This window comes from Octodon degus, unplaced genomic scaffold (genome assembly GCF_000260255.1).
Source record: "Octodon degus isolate 3935 unplaced genomic scaffold, OctDeg1.0 scaffold00245, whole genome shotgun sequence".
In the NCBI taxonomy this organism is placed as follows: Eukaryota; Metazoa; Chordata; class Mammalia; order Rodentia; family Octodontidae; genus Octodon; species Octodon degus.
The window spans coordinates 575044-600049 of NW_004524821.1; the positions used below are offsets into that span (position 1 = coordinate 575044).

General features: G+C 44.5%; 1 protein-coding gene and 1 pseudogene across 5 annotated transcripts in view; both read right to left on the minus strand.

Annotated features, from left to right (window-relative positions):
* Ccdc30 (coiled-coil domain containing 30) overlaps positions 1-25006 on the minus strand; it is a 128630-nt gene that overhangs the window by 28094 nt on the left and 75530 nt on the right. For all 5 annotated transcript variants that reach the window (XM_023706221.1, XM_023706220.1, XM_023706223.1 and 2 more), the window contains 3 exons: positions 23093-23247; positions 17425-17569; positions 4284-4396 (listed from right to left, as the gene is read on the minus strand). In XM_023706221.1, coding sequence (XP_023561989.1) covers positions 4284-4396; positions 17425-17569; positions 23093-23247 — 413 coding nt within the window. The remainder of the gene's footprint in view (positions 1-4283; positions 4397-17424; positions 17570-23092; positions 23248-25006) is intronic.
* LOC111813951 lies at positions 19670-19819 on the minus strand (annotated as a pseudogene).

Below are 25006 nucleotides of genomic sequence, written 5' to 3' on the forward strand. Positions count from 1 at the left end.
TGGTTTATTGGCTTAAATACCCACTCCATTTTGTAACCAGAATGGGCATTGTATTATACATTTCTGTACATGTCCACTGTAACTTTAATAATGAAAATTGTTTGGTATAAGCTGACAACTTAAACTCCATCTTGATGGCTCTGAACACAGTTTGCTAATGTTCAAACCATTCCTTTGTTCTAAACCACAGTGTGTCAGAGGTTGAGATCTGAACTATTTCTACCCCAGAGTACTCCACACAATATGTCCTGTGATCAACACCGAACCATAAATTGTAATTATTTGTTCCTAAAAATTGTATGTAATCTATTTTCCCAAAAGTGGACGCTGACTCCTGTGCTGCATTCCCTTGCACTCAAATCATAAGACCTCCCCTTTGCGGTTTTCAGCCTTAAAAACCCTTGTCTCTCCCCTCCTGGGCGCGCACCTCAGCATCTTGCCGGGGTGTCTGCCGCTGGGTACCAGCTAAAATAAAGCGCTTCTTTAACTTTTGGACTTGCTTCATTGTCATCTGATTTTTGAGTTACAACAATGCCCTTTGAAATATTAAGAGAAAATATATAAAATTTGCCTAAGTTATAATAATAAAATTATTGGGAAGAATAGGGTGAACTTAGGAGAGGCTCTGGGAAAATTATTTTTCCATTCAAATATTTGCCAGATAAGCCAGGCAGATATTAAGAGAAAACAATATATATCATTTATCTAAGCTATAATAGTAAATCATAAAATTATTGGGAAGAATAGGAGTGAACATAGGGGTTCTGAATAATAATTATTTTTTAAATTTTGATTTTATGGGCTGGCCAAATAGCTCAGCAGATTAAAGTGTCTGCTTAGGCAGAGGTAGGGGCCAGGGGCCAGGAGTTCGATCTCTGGTGTGCGTGCCAGCCCCATACTCTGAGCATGCTGAGACAGCAATTGAGACTGGGTGTGGTGGCGCGCACCTGTAATCCCAGCGCTTGGGAGGCTGTAAACAGGATGATCACTAGAAGTCGGATCTACATAGTGAGACCCTATAGACCTTGTACTAAATAGATTAAAACATAAAATAAAATTTGGTTTTATTTTGCTGTCTTTGAGGTGTTTCAGTTAAGAAAAAGAAAGCAGAAATAACATCTGCCAATTTAATGGGTTAGATATTTCCCTTAGGTATCCAAACCATAAACTTTTCATAAATTATTTTTTTTCAACTTAAAAATTTGCAAATTAAGCCAGGTATCGTGGCACATGCCTGTAATTTCAGTACTTGGAAGGCCAAGAGGAAGATAGCAAGTTCAAGGCCGACCTGGGGTACATAATGAATTCAAGGCTAGCCTTAAGTACATAGTGATATCCTGTCTTAAGAAAATCTCTGCTGGGTGTGGTGGTACATGCCTGTAATCCCAGTACTCAAAGGCTGAGGCAGGAGGATTGTTGCAAGTTTGAAATCCTGTCTCAAAAAGACAAAAAAATAAAAAATTTAAAAAAATTGCAAGTTCATTTAATGTTTTCTCTATTCAAGGTTGTTTAATGAAAAAACAATTAACTACCTAATGACCAAATGTCGTTTTACCTTTGAACAATATTTACCTGACATTATAACTATTTCACATTATACATATTTATATCTGTAATATTATATAATATACATCATATATAGCATGTATCAGTGACCCTCATTATCAGTCCATTTGGCGAGGCTGGTGACATTATTATGTTCTATACATCTAAAACTTCATTCTCTTAACCGCAAGATAAAAGTGTGGAAAGAATACTGCATAGCTTGTCAGGGGGCTGAATTCTGCCTTAGAGTTTTAGATGCATGATCGGAACCATATGCACTCCTTTATCAGGGTTCTTATATTTCTCAATACTATACTCATTGTTATGGTTTAAGTCTAAAATGCCCCAGAAGTCTCACGTGTTCAGAGGTGTGGCTCTGGATCATGAGGGCTCTAACCTCATGGGCGCATCAATCCACTGATGCATTCACAGCTGCAGGGGCCTGTTGGGAGGCTGGATCCAGTTAGGGCGCTGCCTCGGGGCTGCACCTGTCTGGCCCCTTCCTGCTCTCAGCAGCTAGCCATGGTGAGGTGTGCAGTTTCCTCTGCCATGCTTCCTGCCTGATGTTTCTGAAGCATTTCAGCCAGCGCACCATGGACTGACACTTGTGGCGTCATGAGTCTAAGTCCGGGGGCTGGTGAGATGGCTCAGTGGTCTAAAGCACCTACTCAGAACAAGCTTAGCAAAGCACAGGGACCGCGGTTCAATCCCCCAGCACCACATGCCAGCCAGCCCGCCCCCTGGTGGGCTGAGCTGGCCACACACACACACACACACACACACACACAAATAAATAAAATTAAAAAAAAATGAGTCTAAGTCAGCCTTTTCCCCTTTCAGTTGTACACATCACACACATTTTGTCCCAGCGACGGAAAGCTGACTAATACAATGATTAAAGTATGACAGTGATCACTAGTGGCTCTGTCAGAGCTCTTTGCTATAAAGTAGTAAGTGAAAATCATCAATGCTGTCAACATAGTAGACGAATAACAGCATAAGAAAATAAGAAATTTCAACCCATGGAAGGAGCAGAAGACTACAGAGCAGTGAGTCCTGGAGAAAGCCCAACTAAAATAAATAAATAAATGCACACACTATGTGTCAGACACTAGGCCTGCACTGTATATATTCACTCATTTAATCCTTTTTTTCCCCCAGCACCAGGGATTGAACTCAGGACCTTGTGCTTGCTGGGAGGGCACTTATGTCACTGAGCCAGTTCCCTGGCCTTCACTCACTTAAATCTCATAATCAATTTGTGGCATCAATACTGCTATTTTGTCCATTTTATTTCATTTTATTTATTTATTTGTATTTTAGGAAAGGGTCTACAGGGTGTTCAGGGTCTCACGACTAGATCAGACTCATTGTGATTTGCCTGTTTACAGCCTCCCAAGAGCTGGGATTACAGGCACCCACCACCAATGCCCAGTCTCAATTGCGATCTCAGTGCACCCCCGGGGGCAGGCTTGGTGTAGCAGGCCCAGGAATAGAACCCTTGGCCCCTGAGCCTGCTTGCATGTGCTTTAACCTGATGAGCTATTTGGCTGCCTTACAGCTCATTTCTAATGGAGCCAGGATTTGTAACCAGGCAGTGTGTGGCTCCGAAGTCCATTCTCTGAGCTACTCTGCTCCGCATATTTCAGAAGAGGAGACAGAAAGGAATCTGGTAGAATGGCGAGCCATACGAAAACAGTAGGAAGTACAGGAAGGGTGGGGGCATTTGTGGGGGTGGGGGTGGGTGGCAGGGGCTTGCCCATGCTAGGCAAGCAGTCTAGCCCTAAGCAACATCCCCAGCCTTCCCTCTCTGTTTTTTAAAGAGATGTGGTTCTCACCATACTGCCTAGACTGGTCTTAAGGTCCTGAATTGAAGCAACATTCCTGCCTGCCTCAGCCTCCCAAGTACTGTAGCTGGGATGACCAGTGTATGCCATCAGGCCAGCTAGGGATATAAACTTTATTCGAGTGTCTACTGTCTCCCAGGGTCTGTAATAGACTCCACATGCCCTTGCACAGCTTACAGCTAAGGAGACAGCTAGCGAACCACATTCTTTGTTTTGTTTTGTTTTGTTTTTGAGACAGCTTCACTATGCAGTTCAAGCTGGCCTAAGCTCACTTTGCAGCCCAGGCTGGCCTCAAACGCCCAGTGATCCTCCTGCCTCAGCCTCCCCAGTGCTGGGATTATAGGTGTGCACCACCCTGCTGGTTGGACCTCATTCTTTGAACAGGATGACAACAAGCTGTAAGTACAGAAAGGCATGGACAAAGGGCTACAGGGCTACAAAGAACAAGCCCCTCCCCCAGCACAGCCTGGGTTGTCAAGAAAGGAGGTGATGCGAGTCCAAACATCCTGAGCTGAAGTGTTGAGATGGAAAAAGGTGATTCCTACTGAGCAGCATGTGGAGGACAGGGCCGCAAACGAGAGGGTTCAAAATAAGATACTGACGGAGTTCAACAAGTGGTAATTCCCTTCTTTCCAATTCTGGGAAGGCCCTGGGCCCCATATCTCCAGGAAAAGCTCTGGAAACAGGAAGATGGCTCAGTAGAATAAGCGCTTCCCTGGCAAGGGCAAGGGCCTGAGTACAATCCCCGGTTGTGGGGGGGGGGAAGGCTCTGGAAACAGTAAGACCTCCTAGGCATGAAGAGGTGACTGCAGGGAGCCTCGTGCTGCGCCCGCCCCGCCCGCAGTCGGGGTCAGCCCCCCCACCCCAGTTGCTGGCTTGCCTCGCGCTTACCTCACGTGCCTGTCAAGCTGCTCCAGGTATCGCCCGTGCTCTTTCCACAGAGCTTCCTTTTCTTGCAGCAGTTCACACAGCTTCTCTGACAGAGCCTGGTTGCTCTTGATGTGCTGGGGAGATGAGAGAGAGAGAGAGAGAGAGAGAGAGAGAGAGAGAGATAATAGTCTGGTTGGGAAAGACCTGCTGTTGAAGGAATGTAAATTGGCAAAGGCTTTCTGCTGAAAATGTTCACAGCTCCACCAGCTTCTGAGATCAGAGTAGCGGATCAGGATCTGTAATTCCTGCACTTCCAGAGTTTCTAAAAGCCAGAGCTGCTTTTCTTTTTAAATTTGGTACAGGGTCTCATATGTAGTTCAGACTGTAGTGATCCTCCTGTCTCACTGTCTCAGCCTCCTCAGTCCTGGGATTACAGATTTGTGTTTGGTTTTGGTGGCCGCCAGGCTTGGCTGGTAAGGTACACCCCAGGTGGGGCCAGCATGGCTGTTACTGGGCTTGAACCCTGGACCTTGCGCTTGCTAAGCAGGCCTTAGACTTCTGAGCAATCTCCCTAAGCCCCTGCCAGCAGCTGCTTTCTTTGAGTTTTGCTCCCCCAGCCTTGCCAATAATTTTGTAAACATCTAATTCTCCATGTTGAAGATCTTCCACAGCGACCGACCTTTGATCCACATCCAGCTGTGCCAGTCCCGACCCCAGTGCACGCTGAGATGTGGACTGAGACTGGACGTGGTGGCGTGGGCCTGTAATCCCAGCACTTGGGAGGCTGGAAACAGGAGAATCACTATGAATCCTATCTGTGTAGTGAGACAGGATAGACCCTGTACTTTAAAAAAAAAAAATCTTCCAGTTCCTGCCCTATAACTGGCTCCCCAAGGTAGGCTATAGGAACTCTGACCTGCTGTCACAAAGAAATTGACCTGCCGGGGTCTGCTAAGGCTCCTAAGACTTCCTCATACCAGAGGGTTCAGCCCCAGGACTTGGAGGAAAGACTGGGGTGGAGAAGCCAAAGATCTGACAGGACCTTGCTGGGGCAGAAGCTCTGGCCCTCAGGGCCTGTCCAGACCTTGCCCCAGGGGTCTCCTCTCCCAGTCCCTGGGGCACACTCTTTGAATAACCTTTTAATAAGCAGTAAGCAAGAGGAGCTCTCCCCTGAGGCCTGCGAGCCACTGCAGCACATCACGGAAACTGAGGAGATGGCTATGGGAATCTGAGTTGATGGCTGATTTGTCAGAAAAGTTCCACAGACCTGGACTTTCTCCTGGGGATGAAGCCTTTGCCCTGATGACTAGGGCTGTCCCCATAGCCTGACAGATGACATTCAGCTGGTGTTCACTGCTGCAGCGTCACCTGCCTGCCCGCCAGCAGGGAGAAGCCAATAACCCTTTTTTTTTTTTTTTTCTCTTTTTGTGGTTCTGGTTATTGAATCTAGAGCCTTCACAATGAACTACATCCCCAGCTCTGTTTTCACTTCTTATTTTGTGAAAGGGTCTCATTAAATATTAAATTGCTAAGCTGACCAGGATCTGTTTGAACTTTGGATCCTCCTGCCTTAGCCTCCCAGCTTTCTGGCTTCCCGCACTTACTGAGATCATGGAAGACTAGTGTGACATGAGGTGAGGGGGAAAAGATGGTGTTTTTCCACAAGTATATGAAATAAAAGCTATTTTCTTCATCATCATCTTCTCCTTCTCCTCCTCCTTCTCCTCCTCCTCCACCTCCTCCTCCTCCTTCTTCCTTCTTCCTTCTTCCTTCTTTCTTCTTTTTTCCTCTTTCTTCCTCCTGCTTCCTCTTTCTTCCTCCTCCTCCTCCTCCTTTTTTTGGCAGAACAGGGAAAAGCTATTCTCTTGACCTAACCTTGGCTGATAAAGTGTTTTGTTCTAGAAATAGCTACAGCATTTATAGACACTCAAAGTTGAAAATCTGACCTTGTTAGATATTTTCTCTTCTCTCTTTCCTTTCTTCCCTCCCTCCCTCTCATTCTTTCACATTTGCACTAAGCTATATTCCCAATCTTTGGTTTTTTATTTTTTATTTTAGGGAAGGGTCTACAGGGTGTTCAGGGTCTCACTACTAGATCAGACTCGTAGTGATCTGCCTGTTTGCAGCCTCCCAAGAGCTGGGATTACAGGCATGTGCCACCACGCCTAGTCTCAGTTGCCCTCTCAGAGAGCCCCAGAACCAGCATGGCAGGCCTGGAGATTGAACCCCCCAGCCCCTGTGCCTGTTTATAGGCGCCTTAATCTGCTGGACTATTGGCCGGCCCAGAAGGAATTTTTTTGGCTGGCTCAGTCTGCCCTAAGAGTGAGTCTGGTAAGGCAGGTAAAGCTGGGGATCAAACCTCGCTATCCTGTGCCTGACTTCATTTGCATGAGTAGGTGCTTAAACAACTGAGCTAACTGGCAGGCCCCCTGGTTTTTGAGACAGAGCATCACTGTGCAGTTCAGGCTGGCCTTGAGGTCACTGTGAACTCAAGGATCCTCCTGCCCCAGCCTCCTCAGTGCTGGGATCACAGGTGTGCACCACCACACCTAACTCCATGTTTTATTTTGAGACGTCTTGCTAAATTGTTTGGGTGGGACTCCAAAGTGTGGTCCTGCTGCTTCAGCTGACTAAGCATGAGGATTACGGATGTGCCCCCTTGACATGGTCGGATTTGAAGGTTCAAGTCAAATATCTCATACCAAAATTTGAGTCTGGAATTGTTTTGGATTTAAAAGTTGTTTCTTTTTCTTTTTCTTTTTTTTCTTTTTTCTTTTTTTTTTTTAAGGGCCAGCCTGATAGCTCAGCAGACTAAAGCACCTGCTCAGGCAGAGCGCAGTGGCTCCCCGGCATGCTGTGCAGGTCCTACCCCCCCAACCCCCGGGGCATGCTGAGATAGTGATTGAGACTGGGCATGGTGGCCAGCGCCTGTAATCCAGCGCTTGGGAAGCTGAAAACAGGAGAATCACTACAAGTCCGATCTACGTAGTGAGACCCTATAGACCCTGTAACAAATACATTAAAAAATGAATAAATAAATAAATAATAAAAGTTTGGCTTTTTGAATTTTGGAATATTTGCATGTACATGATGAGAAATCTTGAGGATGAGGTCTAAACAAAACAATTATTTATTTTTTAAGAACTTATGTTTCATAAATATCTTATTTACATGACCTGAAAATAATTTTACGCGATGTTTTTAGTGCACCTGTACTTTGTGAGCTATCATATAAGGTCACATCTGGAATTTTTCACCTGCAATGCCATGTGATCATTCAGAATTTTCATGGACAGACAGACAGCTATTGGGGCTTCAGTATGTCATGCAGGCTGGTCTCAAGCTCTTGGGCTCCAGTGAGCCTCTTCCCTTAGCCCCTGAGTGCCTGGGATTGTGAGCATGCTCTCACGCCTAGTTTAAAAGGTTTCAGATTTCAGAGTTTTTAGATTAGAGACGCTCAGTGTGCAACATGATCTTGTTATTTCTACTAGAAACCTGGGGCAAGCCCACGTGGTGCTTATAAAGAACGTTAGAACGGAACTGAGAACTGTAAGGATGCTGGAGTGTTAGTTACCTCTGACCATATTAATGAGCTTGCAAGGAGAAAATGTCCAATTAGGGGATTTAATTACTGGAGCGAGGCATAGTAAAGAAGCAGAGAGCTTCTCTGAGCGTCTTACAGTAATCTGTCTTTTAGCCAGAAGACCAGAGTAACCGCAATTTCATTTAATGGGTTGCAGACTTACAGCGCAAATTGATTTCATGTCCTTGCCAGAACTCTTATGTGAGAAACATGATTTGGGGACTGTATAGAAACCTAAGAACTGAGAATGGAGACATTGAAAAGGACCTGACGATTCGGTGGGCTTCTCCTGCCAGCACAAGGGCCCTTCCTCTTCTAAGACCACGAGCCACCTGGCCTGAGGACGCTGTATTACTTTCATGTGAGGCAGCTGCCTGGAAGAAGATGCCTATTGCTTCTAAGACCCTCCTCCATTATCACTACCACCTCTGATAGCCTCGAGCCCTGCACAACTAGAGTTGAGTCCCAGCACACATTGGGGGTTACTGAATACAGGGACTGACCTAGGGCCTGCCATATTAAAAGGCGGGTAAGATTGTGCCAATTTAAGTTTGCCAGAAATTATACTAGTGAGGAAGGAAATAACATTTGAATGGGCCAAATTTACTGACAGAAATGCACTTACTGGCACTCGCGATTTAATGTGTTAAACTAAATTTAAGGATGAAACATCTAAGAATGACTTGGGTCATTTGCTGGTTGAAACTAGGACCCAACAACAACCTATATAAAATGACAGTAAGATGCCATGCTTTGCCGGGTATGGTGGCACATACCTGTAATCCCAGCTTCTAGGAGGTTAAGGCAGGAGGATCATGAGTTTGAGGGCAGCCTGAGGTACACAGCAAGTTCAAAGCCAGCCTGGACTATGTATAGTGAGACCCTCTTTCAAAACAAAACAAATCATGAAAGATGCCACAGTTTTGGTGGTGTTTTGGTGGTACTGGGGATTGAATCTTGGGCCTTCAGTCAAGGCTATATCCCCAACCCTTTTTTAAATTTTTGAGACAGGGTCTCCCTAAGTCACTAAGTAGTTCAGGCTAGATTTGAGCTTGTGATCCTCCTGCCTCGGTCTTCCAGAGGGCTCTGATTATATCTGAATGCCTGAAGATACCACTTGTATGGCTGAGTATGTGGCTTGGAGGTTACCAAACACAGGTGCTGGATGTGATCCCCAGAAGCTCCCTGAAAAGATGTTTAAGGGAGAGGCAGAAATTAAAGGCGTTGAAACACAGAAAATAGAGCAGACTGATCACAAGCGACCTGCTCATCCATATCAAAACCACAGAGGTCCGGAATATACCAGGTACCCCCAAGTATTGGTAAGGGAGCACCAGATTCCTTGAAATGCTTTGGAACGTAACCTGCTGATGAGGACGGCAGGTGGTGCCAAAATGAAATGGCTCTGATTTGAACTGGATGGAGTATAGTACAGGGTCAGAGGTCAGGTGGTAGTGCTTAAATTCCAGGTACATAGTGGGCCTTTTACTGCTTAAGGCAACAGAGCTAGGGACATAATCAAATGATTTCACTCATAGCAATCTAGAGGTAGTTAATTAGATGGGATTTAAATCTTAAATGGATTATATTTGTAAGTAAGTAAATCCCCTTGGTTCTGGTTAGCAGCCACATGTAAATGACACAGCTGGGGAGTGAAGGCCTCTTCAGGCTCAGTCCCTCGATTTGAGCCAGTTCATAGACTGATGGGAGTGCCACGTCTTCTTCAGGAAAAAGCCCTGTGATACCGCTACAAATATGTGATTTTCTCTTAAGCTTTCTTTTTTTTTTTTTTTTCCCTTTGGCGGAACTGGGGATTGAACTCAGGCCCTTGCACTTGCCAGGCAAGCACTTATTCTACTAAGCCATCTCCCCAGCCCCTCTCTTGAGCTTCTACAGAGAGATCCATGACCTTTTACAGGATGACAGGACACTGGAGAAAGGGAAAGGACGCATGAGGGATGCCCTGACTTAAGGGTGACACCGTTGAACTCCAAATGTCAAGCTTCACAATTTAGAGTGGGGGTCTAGGAAAATAAAGTTTAAAGTCACAGTGGCTTTAGTGGCTTTGTGTACATTTTACAGTGAGTTTGTGAATCTTTCTGATGATTAATGTCCCAATTTTTGGGCCAGGGAGATGGCTCAGTGGAATTAGCACTTCCCTGACAAGGGCAAGATCCTGAGTTCAATCCCTGGTTTCTCAAAAAAAAAAAAAAAAAAAAAAAAAAAGTCCCAACTTTTATTTTTTGTATTTTGCTAAAGGCCTTCATGGTCTACAGTGTCTCATTACATAGATTGGACTCGTAGTGATTCTTCTGTATTCAGCCTCCCAAAGAGCTGGGATTACAGGCACGCGCTACCACGCCCAGCCTCAATGGGTGTCTCAGTGCACCCCGGGGGTGGGGCTTGCACGGCAGGCCAGGGATCGAACCCTGGTCCATGCATTTGCCTAAGCAGGCACTTTAATCTGCTGAGCTATCTGGCTGGCCTTATTTTATTATTTAAATTTTTATTTTTTTGATACAGGATCTCACTATGCCCTTCAGACTCACAGTGATCCTCCTGTCTCAGCCCCCCTTAATGCTGGGATTACAGGTGTGTACCACCAGGTTCAGTTTTAGGGCTGGGGTTCCAGGCTAGCATGGCATGCAGTACTGGGGATCGAACTCAGGACCTTGTGCTTGCCAGGTAGGCATTTGGTTGTTGCAGGGTCTCACTATGCAGCTCAGACTCACAGTGATCCTCTTGCTTTCAGCCTCCCCAGCGCTGAGATTACAGGCATGTGCCATTATGCCCTACTTCTGGCCTGCTCAGCCCAACCTGGGGGTGGGGCTGGCCCAGCATGTGGTGCCAGGGATCGAACCATGGACCCTGGATTTGCTTAAGCTTGCCTAACTAGGCATGTTAGTCTGTTGAGCTATCTCATCTTCCCCGTGTCCCAATTCTTGAATGCATGGTCTGAGTAGATGATCTGGAATGGCACATTATTCACAACTGCTTTCTGACCTGAAGACTGAACACTATTCATGGTGAAAGGATCAAGTGCTTGAAGTTGCCTTTTTAGATTCTGAATCAACATACGCCACATTTACTAGTTCATGTAAGTTTCTCACTTGCTCGCTTTTTTTTTTTTTTTTAATCAGCATCTTGTTACGCAGTTCAGGCTGGCCTTGAATTCACTATGTATGCCAGGCTGCCCTCACACTCACGGTGATTCTCCTGCCTCAGCCTGCCAAGTACTAGGATTACAGGTGTGTGCCACCATGCCCAGCTTCATGCAAGATTTTTGTTTGTTTTTGAGTCAGGGTTTCAATGTGCAGTTCAGGCTGGTCTTGAACTCACTTTGTGGCACAGGCTGACTTCAGACTCGCAGTGATCCTCTGTCTCACCCTCCTGAGTGCTGGAATTACAGGCCATGAAAGTTTTTAGTGGTGGCCAAAGCACGACATCTTGGTTGGAGGATCAGTCAGTATTTATTAGAGAAATAGATATAATACAAGATACACAAATATATAAGAATTTACAGGTTGGCTTATGATGGCCATCCAGAGCTGGTGTGGAAGGGTACAAAGGGTCAGTCTGTCCCCTGAGGACCTCAAGGATCCAGTCAAAGGCCTAGAGTTCCATGTAGTGTCCATGCGAGTCCGTATTAGGAGGCTGAAGGGTCTGCTCTGGAAGTCGGGAGTTGACATCCCAGGTGAAAGTGAAGACCATAGCGCCTCTAAAGGCAACAAGCACTCCTTCCTTCTCCATTTCCCCCTTTCCTTTCTGCATTTCCCTGTTACAGCACTCTGGTGATAATCCTCCCAGTGCTGGGTCTTCCACACCCCAAACTATGCTAGTCAGCTCAGTTGGGTGTTTTTTACTCAAATTGACACCACTAATCAACCATCACAATTGGTTCTATGTCTTTAGCAGCTGTGAATAAAGCTGGTATGAACATCCATGTGCAGGGTTTTGGGCAGACATGTTTTCAATTCCTTTGTTAATAGCAAGGAGCACAATCATTGGAGCATATGGTAAGAATATGTTTGGTTATAAGAAAACACCAGTCTGCCTGCTAATGTGTCTATACCCTTTTGCATTACCATCAGCAAGGAGAGTTCCTATTATGCCATATCTCTGCCAGGATTTGCTGATATCCATGTTCTGAACTTGGCCATTCAAGTAGGTGTGTAGTGGTAGTGCATTATTGTTTTAATCTGCAATGCCTGAGGACATAAGTAGAAGTGCCTCTGCAGCCCTGCATTATTGAGGTGTTTTGTTTTTTTTTTTTTCCATGAAATGATACTGGAGCCTATAAAATTCTTTTATGTAGCTGCTATGGTTTGAATAATGGTTTCCTCAAAAATTCATATTGCAGCTGGGCGTGGTGACACACACCTGTAATCCCACTGTGTGTTGAAGGCCTGCCTAGGCTACAAAGTGAGTTTGAGGACAGCTGAACCCTGACTAAAAAAAAGACAAAAAAAGAAAAAGAAAAAGAAAGAAAGAAAAAAACATTCATGTTGTTGCTATCCCAATGTAACAGTATTAAGAAGTGTAGCCTTGGAGAAGTGATTGGATCTGGAGGGCTCTGCCCGGATGAGGGGGATTAGCACCTCAGAAAAGGCCTTGAGGCTCAAGGGTGAGCCTGTGTGCCTTTCTGCTACGTGTGCCACATGAGGACACGGTTCCCATGCCGCCGTGGAGGATGCAGCAAGAAGGCACCATCCTAGAAGCTGAGAGCAGCCTTCCGCCAACACCAGTCCTGCTGGTGCTTCTCTGTGGACTCTGGACTGCAGAACTGTATCAAGTAAATATCTATTCTTTACAAACTGCCCAGTCTTAGGTATTTTTTATAAAATACAAACTAAGGTAGTATCTACTGATAGCCTGTGGATGTGATAGATTATATAATTGATTTCCAAATGTTGAACAACTTAGTAAATACTTTTTTAAATATACATTTTAGATTCAATTTGTTAATATTTTGGGGAGGATTTTGTTTCCTGTTTTTTTGTTTTGTTTTTTTTTGTTTTGTTTTTTTGTTTTTTTTGGTAGAACCAAGGATTGAACTCAGGCCCTTGTGCTTGCCAGGGAAGCGCTTATTCCACTGAGCCATTGCCCCGGCCCCAGTTTGTTTCCTTTTGGAGACAGGGTCTTGCTATATAGGTTACCCTTGAAAACCTGACACAGCCCAGGACAGTCTTGAATTTGTGTTCTTTCTGCTTCAGCCACCCCAGTGCTGAGATTACAGGCATGTGTTACCATGCCCAGTTTATTGAGGATTTTTATGTCTATATTCATAAGAGATAGTAATCTGCAGTATTCTTATAATGTCTGATTTTGGTATTAAGGTAATTCTGGCCTCACAGAATAAGTTAGGAAGTATAACCTCTTTTTTGTTTTATTAAAGGGCATAAAGAACTGGCATAATTTGTTTCTTAAGTGTTTGGTAGAGCTAGGCATGGTGGTGCATGCCTGTAATCCTGGCACACTGGGAGGCTGAGGCAGGAGGACTACAAATTTGTGCTGAGCCTGGGCAATTTAGCAACTTAGTGAGACTTTGTCTCAGAAAATAAGAAAAGGGTTGGGGAAGCAGCACAGTGCAAAGGCTTTGGGCACAGTCACCGGTCCTCCAAAAACAACAGAAGGAAGGAAGAAAGGAAGGAAGAGAGGAAGAAAGAAAGCGATAGGAAGCAAGCAAGCGAGTTAGTTTAGTAGAATTTACCAAGAAAACCATCTGGTCCTGATGCTTTTTGTTTTATGGTTATTAATTAAGGATTCAATTTCTCAACTGGCTCTAGTTGGTTAGATTACAGAACTACAGAAGGCCCTGTCTATTTCTTTGTATGTGAATCTGGCGGACGGTGCCTTTCCATCCATGTGCCACATGAGGACTGAGGAGTTGGTCCATTCCATCCAGGCTATCATATTTGTGGATACATAGCTGTTTATAGTATTTCAGCGTTTGTAGGGTCTACAGTGATGTCTGCTCTTTAGTAAGGTGCTGGTAAGGTAGGGGTGTGTGTGTGTGTGTGTGTGTGTGTGTATGGATAACATTCTGTAGTCCTATGATTAGGTTACAGTCTTTTACTCTCTCTCTCTTTTTTTTTTTTTTGTGGAACCGGGGATTGAACTCAGGTCCTTGTGCTTGCCAGAGAAGCGCCTATTCCACTGAGCCATCTCCCCGGCCCTATAGTCTTTTACTGAGCTTGTACTTCTGGACTGTGAGTTTCACAGATTTTTCTTCCCCCCTCCTTTATGTGGGACAGAGTTAGCAGGAGTTGGGTGTTTCCCTTCTCCTAAGTCAATGAGGCCTAAACAAAGCTTCACCAGGTTAGGCTCCTGCTAAATAGCTCCCTATGAGGGCAGACCTTGTTGAGAAGTTCAGGATGAGCTGGATGTGGTGACAAAAGCCTGCATTTCAGCACTCTGGGAAACTGAGGGCAGGAGGATCATAGGTTTAAGCCCAGCATCGGCAATTTAGCAAGACATTGTCTAAAAAAAAAAAAAAAAAAAAGACTGAGGATGTAGTGCAGTTGGAAGGCCCTGGGTTTAGTTTACAGATATTCACTAGTAAGAACCTGCTGAGCTCCAGGAGGCAAAATTCACAGAGGTATGAGGGCCCCTGATAACTGGTTCCCTTAGAAGTTTTATCTCTTAAACTTATCCACACCAAGCCTCAAATAATTCACCAATGAACACTTCAGGTTGCTCTCAGTTACTCTTTACTCTTTGCTGGAATAAATACCTGACACTCAAAATGAAGTAAGGAAAGGTTTATTTAGCTCACAGTTACTGGAGGGTTCAGTCCATACCCCGCTGGCGCCATGGCAGCCTGGCACATGGCAGAGTGGGAGCAAAGAGCAGAGAGCAAAGGAGTGGCAGCAGCTTGGGCAGCTAGCTAGTCTCTCTCCCCTCCTTACATTGTAACGCAGAGCATCTGTCCCAGGGCACTCACACCCATATCCCAGCACTGGATCATGAATCAATCACGAACTCCATGACGGCATGAGGCTTTGGGGGCCACCTAGACACAAGCCATAGCAGTTGCCCTACACAGGAACCATTTCTCATGGAGCTTTCACTCTGGTATGCTGCGGTTCTCTGGGTTTGTCTACAGTATCTACAGTTTCAGGGCAGCAGTTGCCCTGTGACATCATTTCTCTCATGGATGGGGAATAGTTGTTGATATTTTTCACTTTGTTGAGCTTTTAACTGGTGGCTAGGGTAGAATGGTGATGACCTCTAAGCTGCTTTAATGCAGACACTAAGCCAGAAGCTTTCCTAAAGCCCCGGAAGAACAGGGTCTGAGAGCTTCCGACTTGTGAGACGTGGAGGTGCAGGGCGGGTGGTGCCCAAAGGGCAGGGGCGCTCCCCGGTTCTTCCCACTTTCCTTGTCCTCTGCATCTCCTCCATCTGGCTGCTCTTCAGTTGTGTCCTCTTATAATACGTGAATGACTTAGTAAGTCAGCTGTCTTCCTGAGTCTCGTGAGCCATTCTAACAAATGATCAAACCTGATAGTGGGTTGTAGAAGCCCCAGATTTAAAGCTAATAGACAGAAACAGGTAAAACTGGACTTGCAATTGGTATCTCAAGTGGCATGGAGCCATGTGGCATGGAGCCCTTAACTAACAGAATCAGACGCTAATTCCAAGAATATATGTCAAGGGCCAGCAAGATAGCTCAGTGGACTAAGTGCCTGCTTAGGCAAGAGAAGGGACTGGGCTTCAATGCCCAGCATCAGCTGCCATGCCAGCCAGGCCCCAGGCGTGCTGAGCCAAGGAGACTGGGTGTGGTGGTGCACCCATGTAATCCTAGCTCTGGGGAGGCTGAAAACAGGAGGATCACTGTGAGTCCAAGCTGCGTAGTGAGACCCCATACCAAATACATTAAAAAAAGAATATATGTCAAATTGAATTATACTTTTGTACACCTATGGGGGAACACAGAATTGAAGAGCTGCTTGGTGTGTGTGTGTATGTGTGTGTGTGTGTCTGTGTATGTCTGTGTATAAACCATACACTGAGAGTCAGAAGTCTTGTGAATGGTGTGAAATCCAGGAGACAGAAAAAAGCTGGGCATATAGGACACAAGTCCTGAATAGTTAACCTGAAGTAAACTAAAAGTAGGGGCTTAAGTGAGTTAAAATACCAGAGGGCCCAAATAATTAACTAATGAAATGCAAGGAACAAAAAAGAGGTCCCTAAGCAAATGGGAGAAGCCCTGGAGAAAGTAAGATGCAAACAAAGCAGCCTGCCTTCTGGACACCAGAGGCCTACCAGCACCCAGGGGCTTCCCCACCTTCTCTCACACTCACTTATAACCAAAAACTGTAGAAAAAGCCAACGGATTTAAACATCGATGGTGTCCACTCTGACAAGCAGAGAGCTTTTTCTTCTATTCTTTAGAATAAACACACCTTTGTCCACTCCACGCTGCTCGCTGTGTGCTGCTTCATTGCCCTCAAGCAAGAACCCAAGAGCTGGAGGGGGCCAGGTACGGTGTGCGCATGGGGAGAAAAGCCAGTTTTCATTGCGTCTTACTCCTTTAGCATGAGCAGGTAGGTGAGTGGGAAGAGAGCTGATGAGACATCACAGGGGGTCAGGGAGACTCCTGCAAGGCCCTCACATTGGTGCCTCCTGAAGTGGCTTCCCTGGGACTTCTGAACTTGATTTATTGAAAGTCCACAGCAGTTCCTTCTGATCTTTTGTTCTTTCTGCTGTTCTTTCCAACCTCACTGTGAGGACCCTTCCCCCTATGTTAAATCCCTGCTCGTGTTGGGGTTCAGATCATAGCACCCCAACACATGCCCACAGGAAATCTTTTTTTTTTTTGGGTGGAATCAGGGATTGAACTCAGACCCTTTGCGCTTGCCAAGCAAGTGCTTATTCTACTGAGCTATCTCCCCAGTCATGCCCACAGGAAACAGGAATCTGCCACCCAAAATCTACTTCTTTGTAATACTTGAATATACTTCCTATTAATCTAATAGACTGCAGAAATAGGAGTAGCTCTGAAAAGCTGTCTTGTTGTAGAAGACATTTACATCTACACAAGAAATCTAGACTTGTAAAAATTATCTGTGTTAGGAAAAAGGCTGCTTCAGGCACTTCTATTACCTGAGAGCCTTCCATTTGCATAAAGATACTCCCCTACTCCCTTAATTTGTCCCGTCTCACCCCAGGGCCCCAAAGCCCCCTTTCCTTTCTGTAGCTCAGGATGCCATATAAATTTCTTTTCTTTTTCTTTTTTTTTTTTGGTGGAACCCGGGATTGAACTCAGGCCCTTGCGCTTGCCAGGCAAGTGCTTATTCTCCCCGGCCCTTATATTTTTTCTTATGTCTTTGCGTGTGCACATAATTGAAGTTAATCTGTCTTATGTCGATTTCATTTGTAGCCCTGCCAAAGAACCTAGAAGGCTAGAGAGAAGCCACTTCCCTCCCTGGCATTTGACACACCTGCAGCAGATGGAGCCTTCCTGGCACAACCATGACTGAGCTGAATGAGTCAAGTGCTGGGCGCCCAGTGGGGAGTCACTGGTTCTCAGACCTGTGTGAGCAGGAAATCTGGGGCTGCGCCTGTTTACTTCCTTACCTCATCACATTTTCTTTTCTCGTCTTCCAGTTGCTTAAGTAAGGCCTCTTGTTGCTGAGAACTGGTCATTTCCAGTTGACTCTCTTTCTCCTGTAAGGTTCTCACTTGCCTTTGTAGTTCATTTATGTCCTGATCAAGGAGTTTCCTGAGGACAGTTAATGCACAGTTACACCATGCATCTTCACAGTGTGCAAAAAAACGGGATTGTTTTCAGTTTGGGGAATCAGGGCATGTGTCTGTAACATAAAGGGAGTAACATGGGGACCCCCTTTATGACAGAAGGTTCTTAGTTACCTTCTGATCTTAGTTATCTCACTGTCAAAACAGGTCCATGAGGAGAAATAATTTTCCTTGTTTCAGAGATAAAGAACAGCTAGGACAAGGTGGAAGTAGAGCTTGAATCCTGGATCCCATATTCATTCTTTCTCGCTGCTTTATGCACTGAGTCCTTGAACTTGTGGGTTCAAACTATGGCTGGCAGTTACCAACACTGCTATCACTGAACCATGAATGAGCCCATTCAGTGACGAAGGTCATCCCTTTTCCACAAAGCACCATTAGCACTTTACTCCTTCAGAGTGAGTGTCTGTCTGTCTGTCTCTCCTTTTTACTATTTTCTTTTTTGATACTAAAAATTGAACTCAGGCCTTGCATTTGCCAGGCAGGAGCTACAGTCCTGGAAACCCTCCCCTTTTGTTTTTGAGACAGGGTCTAGCTTTGTAGTTCAGGCTGGACTCAACTTGAGGTGATCCTGAATGCTGGGCTACAGGCGTGCACCACCATGTCCAGTTCCTAAAGGTGAGTCTCATTAGACTGGTTTGTGGAAAGCTTCAGAGGATTTCTGAGGATTTCAGACCAAGGTTCTCTAGTCTCGGGTGATTCACCTTGAAGAATAGGGGGATGATAATGATGAATTAGTACTGGTGAGCAAAATTCTTACCTATATGCTAAGGCAGTAAAATACTACCATGGGATAAATAAGTTTGCTTCTTCTAACTTTAGTATCTGGGAAACAAATAGAATATTGGGAAGATTTGTATCTGAGACATGGGCTCATATTTTTAACTCTAGTTCTTATGTCTTTCGGTACAAACATAAGTTCTCTAAGGATTGCTGTAGCTTACTTTCTACCCTTCCTACCATTACTATATGAATATTCCTTCTGTCATTTTTAATTTACTGTCTGTATATTTGAACAATTCCCTGCTATTATTGCCTTCTTTTTTGCTCCATTTTTAGTTTCTGATCAAGGAACCGCACTAAGAGATAAGCCCAGGAAGTTGAAACTGAAATTGAAAAGTAGGAAGTCAAAATTAAAACAGCAACTCATAAATGTTAGAAATTAGTTCATATATTATATAGAGTATTAAAAATAAAAATGAGGAAAAAAAATAAAGATGAGGGTCGGCCAAACAGCTCAGTGGATTGAAGCGCCTGCTAAGACAGATGCAGGGGCCGGGGTCCATCCCTGGTATGAGGATTGGCCCCACCCTCAGGGCATACTGAGAGGCAGTTGAGACTGGGCATGGTGGCGCAGGCCTGTAATCCCAGCTCGTGGGAGGCTGAACACAGGTGGATCACTAGAGTCCAGTCTATGTAGTGAGACCCTGTAGACCCTATACCAAAAATAAATAAATAAATAAAGATGAGTACAAGGTGCAGTATTTTCCCAAATCATCCTTTACATAGCAGCCAAAGTTCCTTCAAATTTTGACCTAGTCAAAAGTTCTTTCTCTTTCCTCTTTCTTTCCATCCATCCTTCCCTGCCTCTCTTCTCTTTCTTCCTACTCCTCCTCTTCCTCCCCATACTTCCCTTCTCTTCTTTTCTTCTTCCTCTTCCTTTCCTCTTTTTCCTTCTTTCCTCCTCTCTCCCCTCCCTTCCTCACTCCTTCCTCCCTTCACTCTCTCCCTCCATTTCTCAGTGCTGGAATTGAAACCCGGGCTGCACATATGCTGGCTAAGTGCTCTGTCACTGAGCTACATCCCCAGCCTTAGTAAAAGATTTGCTATAAAGATTTGGTCTAATGCAATTATAAGCACTGATTTCATAGTCGCCGTGGCTGTCATCTTTGTGTCATATTCTGGAGCTTAAAGTCTACAGGACAAAGCCAGGATAGTATAGCCCAGTGGCACAGATCCTGCCTGGCAAGCTGGAGGTCCTGAGTTGGATTCCTGGCATCTATCTATCTGTCTCTCTGTCTACCTATCTATAGCACAATGAAGAAGTGAAGATGGTAATAAGGTGGGAAGAACATCAACAATCACAGTCCCCCACTACCACAAATTATACAGTCGAGTTTCCCACATTTGGGGAAATCGCAGGGGTGTAGTGGGTAAGCCTCACCCCAGGAAAGCTACCTTCGTGATAATGGTATCTCCACTGCCAGGTAGGTTTTTGTTTTCAGAACGGTGGATTGAACTCAGACCCTTGCACTTGCCAGGGAAGTGCTTATTCCACTGAGCCATCTCCCTGCCCCCCCTCCTTTGTTTTTCTTGAGATGGGAGTCTTGTCATCGCCATGTTTCCAGGATAGGTAATGAACTCGTGAGGTAAGTGATCGCTTCCATCTCAGGCTCCCGGGGCTACAGATGTGTGCTACCATGCCCTGCAGGATTCAATTACTTTAGTAGATACTGACTACTGAATAGACTTATTACGATTGTTCATTAGTTTATGTCTTTTGAGGAATTGGTCCATTTCATACAGGTTATTAGATTTGTAGGAACAGAACTGTCCTGTATCCTTTTAATTTCCATGGGATCAGTACGTATCCTGACTTTTCATTTCTGATATTAGTAATTTCTATATTTTTGGTTAAGCTAGCTAGAATTGTTCCAATTTTATTAGTCTTTTCAAAGAACCATCTTTAGGTTTCATCAATTTTTTCTTTGTTTTCAATCTCATTGATTAGCATTCTCTTTCTCTTTTGTTTGTTTTAGAGTTATAATTCTTTTTTTTTTTTTTTTTTTTTTTTTTGGTGGGACTAGGGATTGAACTCAGGCCCTTGCACTTGCCAGGCAAGCGCTTATTCTACTGAGCCATCTCCCTGGCCCCTAGAGTTATAATTCTTATCTTTCTCTAGTTCTTAAGGTATAAGCTTAATTATTGATTTTAGATTTCTACAAATTTTGTAAGTTATAGTTTCTTTTCTTTCTTTCTTTCTTTTTTTTTAAATTGGATACAGGGTCTTGCTATGCAGTTCAGACTCATAGTGATCCTCCTGTTTTAGCCTCCCTAGCACTGGGATTACAGGTGTGCACCACTATGCCAGGATTCTTGGGCTAGCATGGCATGCAGTACTGGGGATCGAACTCCAGTTCTTGTGCCTTCCAGGCAGGTACTTAGTCTGCTGAGCTATCTCCTTAGCCCCCTGTTTTGTTTTCTTTCTGTCTTTTTGAGACAGGGTCTTGCTATGTAGCTCTGGATGGCCTTGAACTCACTTTGTAACCCAGGTGGGTCTCAAACTCACAGAGATCCTCCTGTCTAAGCCTCTTGAGTGAGTATAGGTTGTATTTTCGTTTTTTTTTACTTCAAGATATTTTAAATTTCTCAAGAATCATGTATCATGTATTAAGAAGTATGCCATCTCTGAATTCTTGGGATTTTTCATCAATGTTTTACCCATTGAGTTTCATAATATACTACCACTGTAAGCAACAGTGCAGCATTCTGTCCCACAGTGTGACGTTCCTTCTGGTTGTCATCCTGATGAGCTTGAGGGACGCCTAAACACTTGGGAAAGCAGGTGTCTGGGGCTTGAGGAGCCTGCAGAGAAGACTGGCCTGTGGGTCTGAGCTGAGTGCGGAGGACCTGCCCTGGATGTGGGCAGCAGCATTTAACGGGTGGGCCCAGAAGAACAAGAAGGCAGAGCACAGACATTAGCCTTCTTGCAGCTGTGGCTCTTTTGAGTGGGACATCTTCTCCTGCTGCTGTCCCTCCTGGCACCAAACTCTAGGTTTTTTGGCCTCTGCACGGGGCTTGCACCAGCCACTCTCTGGGAGTCTCAGGCCTTCAGCCTCAACCTGGGGCTGCATCCTGGTGCCTCTTGTTCTGAGGCTGCTGGCTCACTGGATGGGGCAGGCCTGCTCCCCCAGCTCTCCTGCCAGCAGACGGTCACTGTGGGACCACTCAGCCTCTGCTGGTATGAGCCGGTGCTTGAAATCCCCTTATAATTAAGTATGTTCTATTGGTTCTATTTCTCTGGAGAAGCATAATACACTTACATATTCAGGGACATCACACCAGCTATGGAATGTCTTCCATTTGTGTTTTTGAGACAGTCTCATTATGTTTCCCAGACTGGCCTAGAGTGCCCACGTTCAAGTGATCCTCTGGGCTCAGCCTCCTGAGTAGCTGGGATCACAGGTGCCCGCTGCTTAATACGCCATTCTTGCTTTCTTTTGCTCTGATGAACGATGCCCGGTGAATAGCCTGTGCATGGCACTTACTGTGCACTGGCTAGAATAAAATGTTTGGCGGTGAGAGTTACAAGAAAAGAGGTCAGAAAGGCAGGCTTGGCATAGTCCATCAGAGATTAGCACGTCACAGTCACGGTGACCAGCTTGGACTTCCCCTTAATAGTAATGGGGGGCTACAGAAGGATTTTAAGGGGTGCGAGGTAGGGAGTTGTGTGTGAGTCACTCTGACTTGCTTACAAATAAGCAAAAGACCTTGGTCACTGAAGTCTAGGTACCTGAGCAGATGCTTTAAATGAGAAGCATAATTATAACCATAATCTTAGAAAAAAACCCATAAATGATAGCTCTTATGCAGTAGCAGTTTGTTGATTAAAATGCCCAAGCTGGGTGTAGTGCCACATGCCTATAATGCCACTACTCTAATGCCGGTACTCGGGAGGCTGAGGCAGAGTACTGCTGAGCGCTTAAGGCCAGCCTGGGCTACATAATACCTTTTAAGACCACACTGAACTACATAGTGAGGCCCTGTCTCAACAAACAAACAAACAAAAAAAAAAAAAAAACGCAAAACAACAACAACAACAACAAAAAACCCACAAAGGGGCCAGGGAGATGGCTCAGTAGAAAAAGCGCTTCCCTGGAAAGCGCAAGGGCCTGAGTTCAATCCCCAGAGCTGAAAAAACAAAAACAAAACCCACAAAACTATGGCTATAAAGCCAGTGGAGACACTCTGCAAAAGATTAGTGGAGAAATACAAGGCGCCAACCTCATTGTTGTTTGAATTTGTGCCAATCACATGAGAGAGTTAGAAAAACAAATCCCAGAATACCGTATTTTATAGACAATCCAGTCATTCAAGACAATTTGCCTATGCACCAGGTATGCCCCAAAACAAGAAGAAAAAAGTCTCTAGGAATCCCACAGGCTGGGGCCAGAGTCAAAAAAAAAAAAAAAAAAAAAAAAAAAAAAAGTTTCATTATGCTAAGTGCTGAAGATAAGAAGTCATACAGGGGCCAGGGAGATAGCTCAGCAGCATAAGTGCCTGCCTGGTAAGAACGTGGTCCCGAGTTTCATCCCCACTATGAGGAAAAAAAAAAAAAAAAAAAAAAAAGTCACGCAGGTGAGTTCCCTTGAACGAGACAGAAAGCACACTGACTTAGTAAAGCAGCAGTGCCCCCCGCGCACTCCGACCCCCTGCTCCCCCCTACACGCCCGCCTGGAGCGAGCCTGCTGCTCTCTGCTCCTTCTACCTCTTCTGCTGCTCTTCCTGATACTGCTGCTTTAACTTCACTTCGTTTTCTGTAGCTTCATTGACCTTTTCCTCTAGTTGCTTCTTCCTCAAAGAACAAGTGTCTGTGAGACAGACGTCACGAGCGTGTTCTAATTTCTGCTGCAGGTCCAAAATCTTGAATGAAAAAAATTTCCAAGCAAAATTTTAGGATGAGTGTGACCTATTTTTGAGTTAGAAAAACAGCATATGTAGCTGTCAAATATAGCACTGCTTATACACAAATCTGACCAAGTAAGAAGTATAGCTACTTTCTTACTTAATTTATTTTATTTTATTTTTAAAGTTGAGAAGATTTTTTTTTTTTTTTTTTCTTTTTTGGCTGGTTCACGCTGCCTTAAGGGTGGGTCTGGTAAGGCAGGTAGAGCTGGGGATCGAACTACGGTATCCTGAGCCTGACTGCATCTGCATGAGCAGGCACTTAAACAACTGAGCTAACTGGCAGGCCTCCTTCATTTATTTTTTGCAGTACTGGGAATCAAATTCAGGATCTTGCGCTTGCCAGGCAGGCGCTTAGGCCACTGAGCTATATCATATACCAAATACATAAAGTGAAAAAAAATCAACAAAATGGAAATCTCTTACAACCCAAGTATGTATTAACATACCACCTATCATCAATAATAGGTTCTTTAATGTCTTGGTAGAACTGAAAATCTGACATATCAATTTGAGATTATTATAGTTTAGAATATAAATTTTAGTTCAGGAATGTAATCAACACATGTTTTGCTATACATATCTCCCTTTAGTGTGTTTACTTATTTTTCATAAACACTTATATTGCTTAAAATTATGACTAATACATAGTAGGTGCTTAGCAAATATTTGTTGAATGAATAGATTTCAGTACGGTCATATGTTGTTTTCTAATGTTCTTGTGACCCAACAAGGAACCCTTCACAATGCTCTGGTGTCACCATCACCACACACATTCAGCGCATACCTGCTAAAGGCAGTCTTTTTCTTTTCTTTTCTTTTCTTTCTTTCTTTCTTTTTTTTTTTTTTTAATTTTGGCAGAACTGGGGATTGAACTCAGGCCCTTGCACTTGCCAGGGAAGTGCTTATTCTGCGTATTCATCTCTGCGGGCCCAAGGCAGCGTTTTCCTTAGAGCAGCCATTTCTACCTCTTTTCCAAGCTCTGGCATCAGGGTCTTTTCTGAACCTCCACAGCCCGGGAGAAATGCCTATGCAGAATACTTCAGGGCAATGGCCATGGCTGTCGGCCATCTGCCATGTGAGGCCAGCTCAGGTTTCTCGGAGCTGTTGCTTTACATTCTGCCTAGGAAGCGTTGATTTGCAGTGCTGCGGACAGCCTTGTGCATGCTGGGCAAGCTCCCTACCCCTGAGCTGCATCCCGAGCCCAGCCACTTGTGATTACAGATTTTCTGTCTTAATTCCAGACAGAAATATCACAGCAGGCTGCTAAGGACATGTGCCAAACTTTTGAACCTATCTCCTGGTTTAAGGGAGAGGACATTTCCAATACTTTTGAAGTCCGCTCTGTGATCTGTGGTGACCCCTTCCTCATCCATAACAGCGGGAAATACTATATATTAATCACGTTCTGGTCTTTAAAAAGAACAATAGATCTCTCTATATGATAGTTTTTGTTTTGTATTAGTTTGACTTTTTTTAATCAATGGAATCATACTGTTGTTTTGGTGGTTTCTAAAAAAGTCAAGCCAGGCATGTGGCATGTCTGTAATCCCAGTACTCTGGCAGGCTACAGGAGACAGCAAGCTTGAGCCCAGGCACAACATACCTTGTTCTATATACAACAAGGTTTTTTGTTAGTCTTGTGTCCATGGACATTTACATTGCCTCTGCTTTTTTTTCTCTTTCTTTCTTTCTTTCTTTCTTTTTTTTTTTTTTT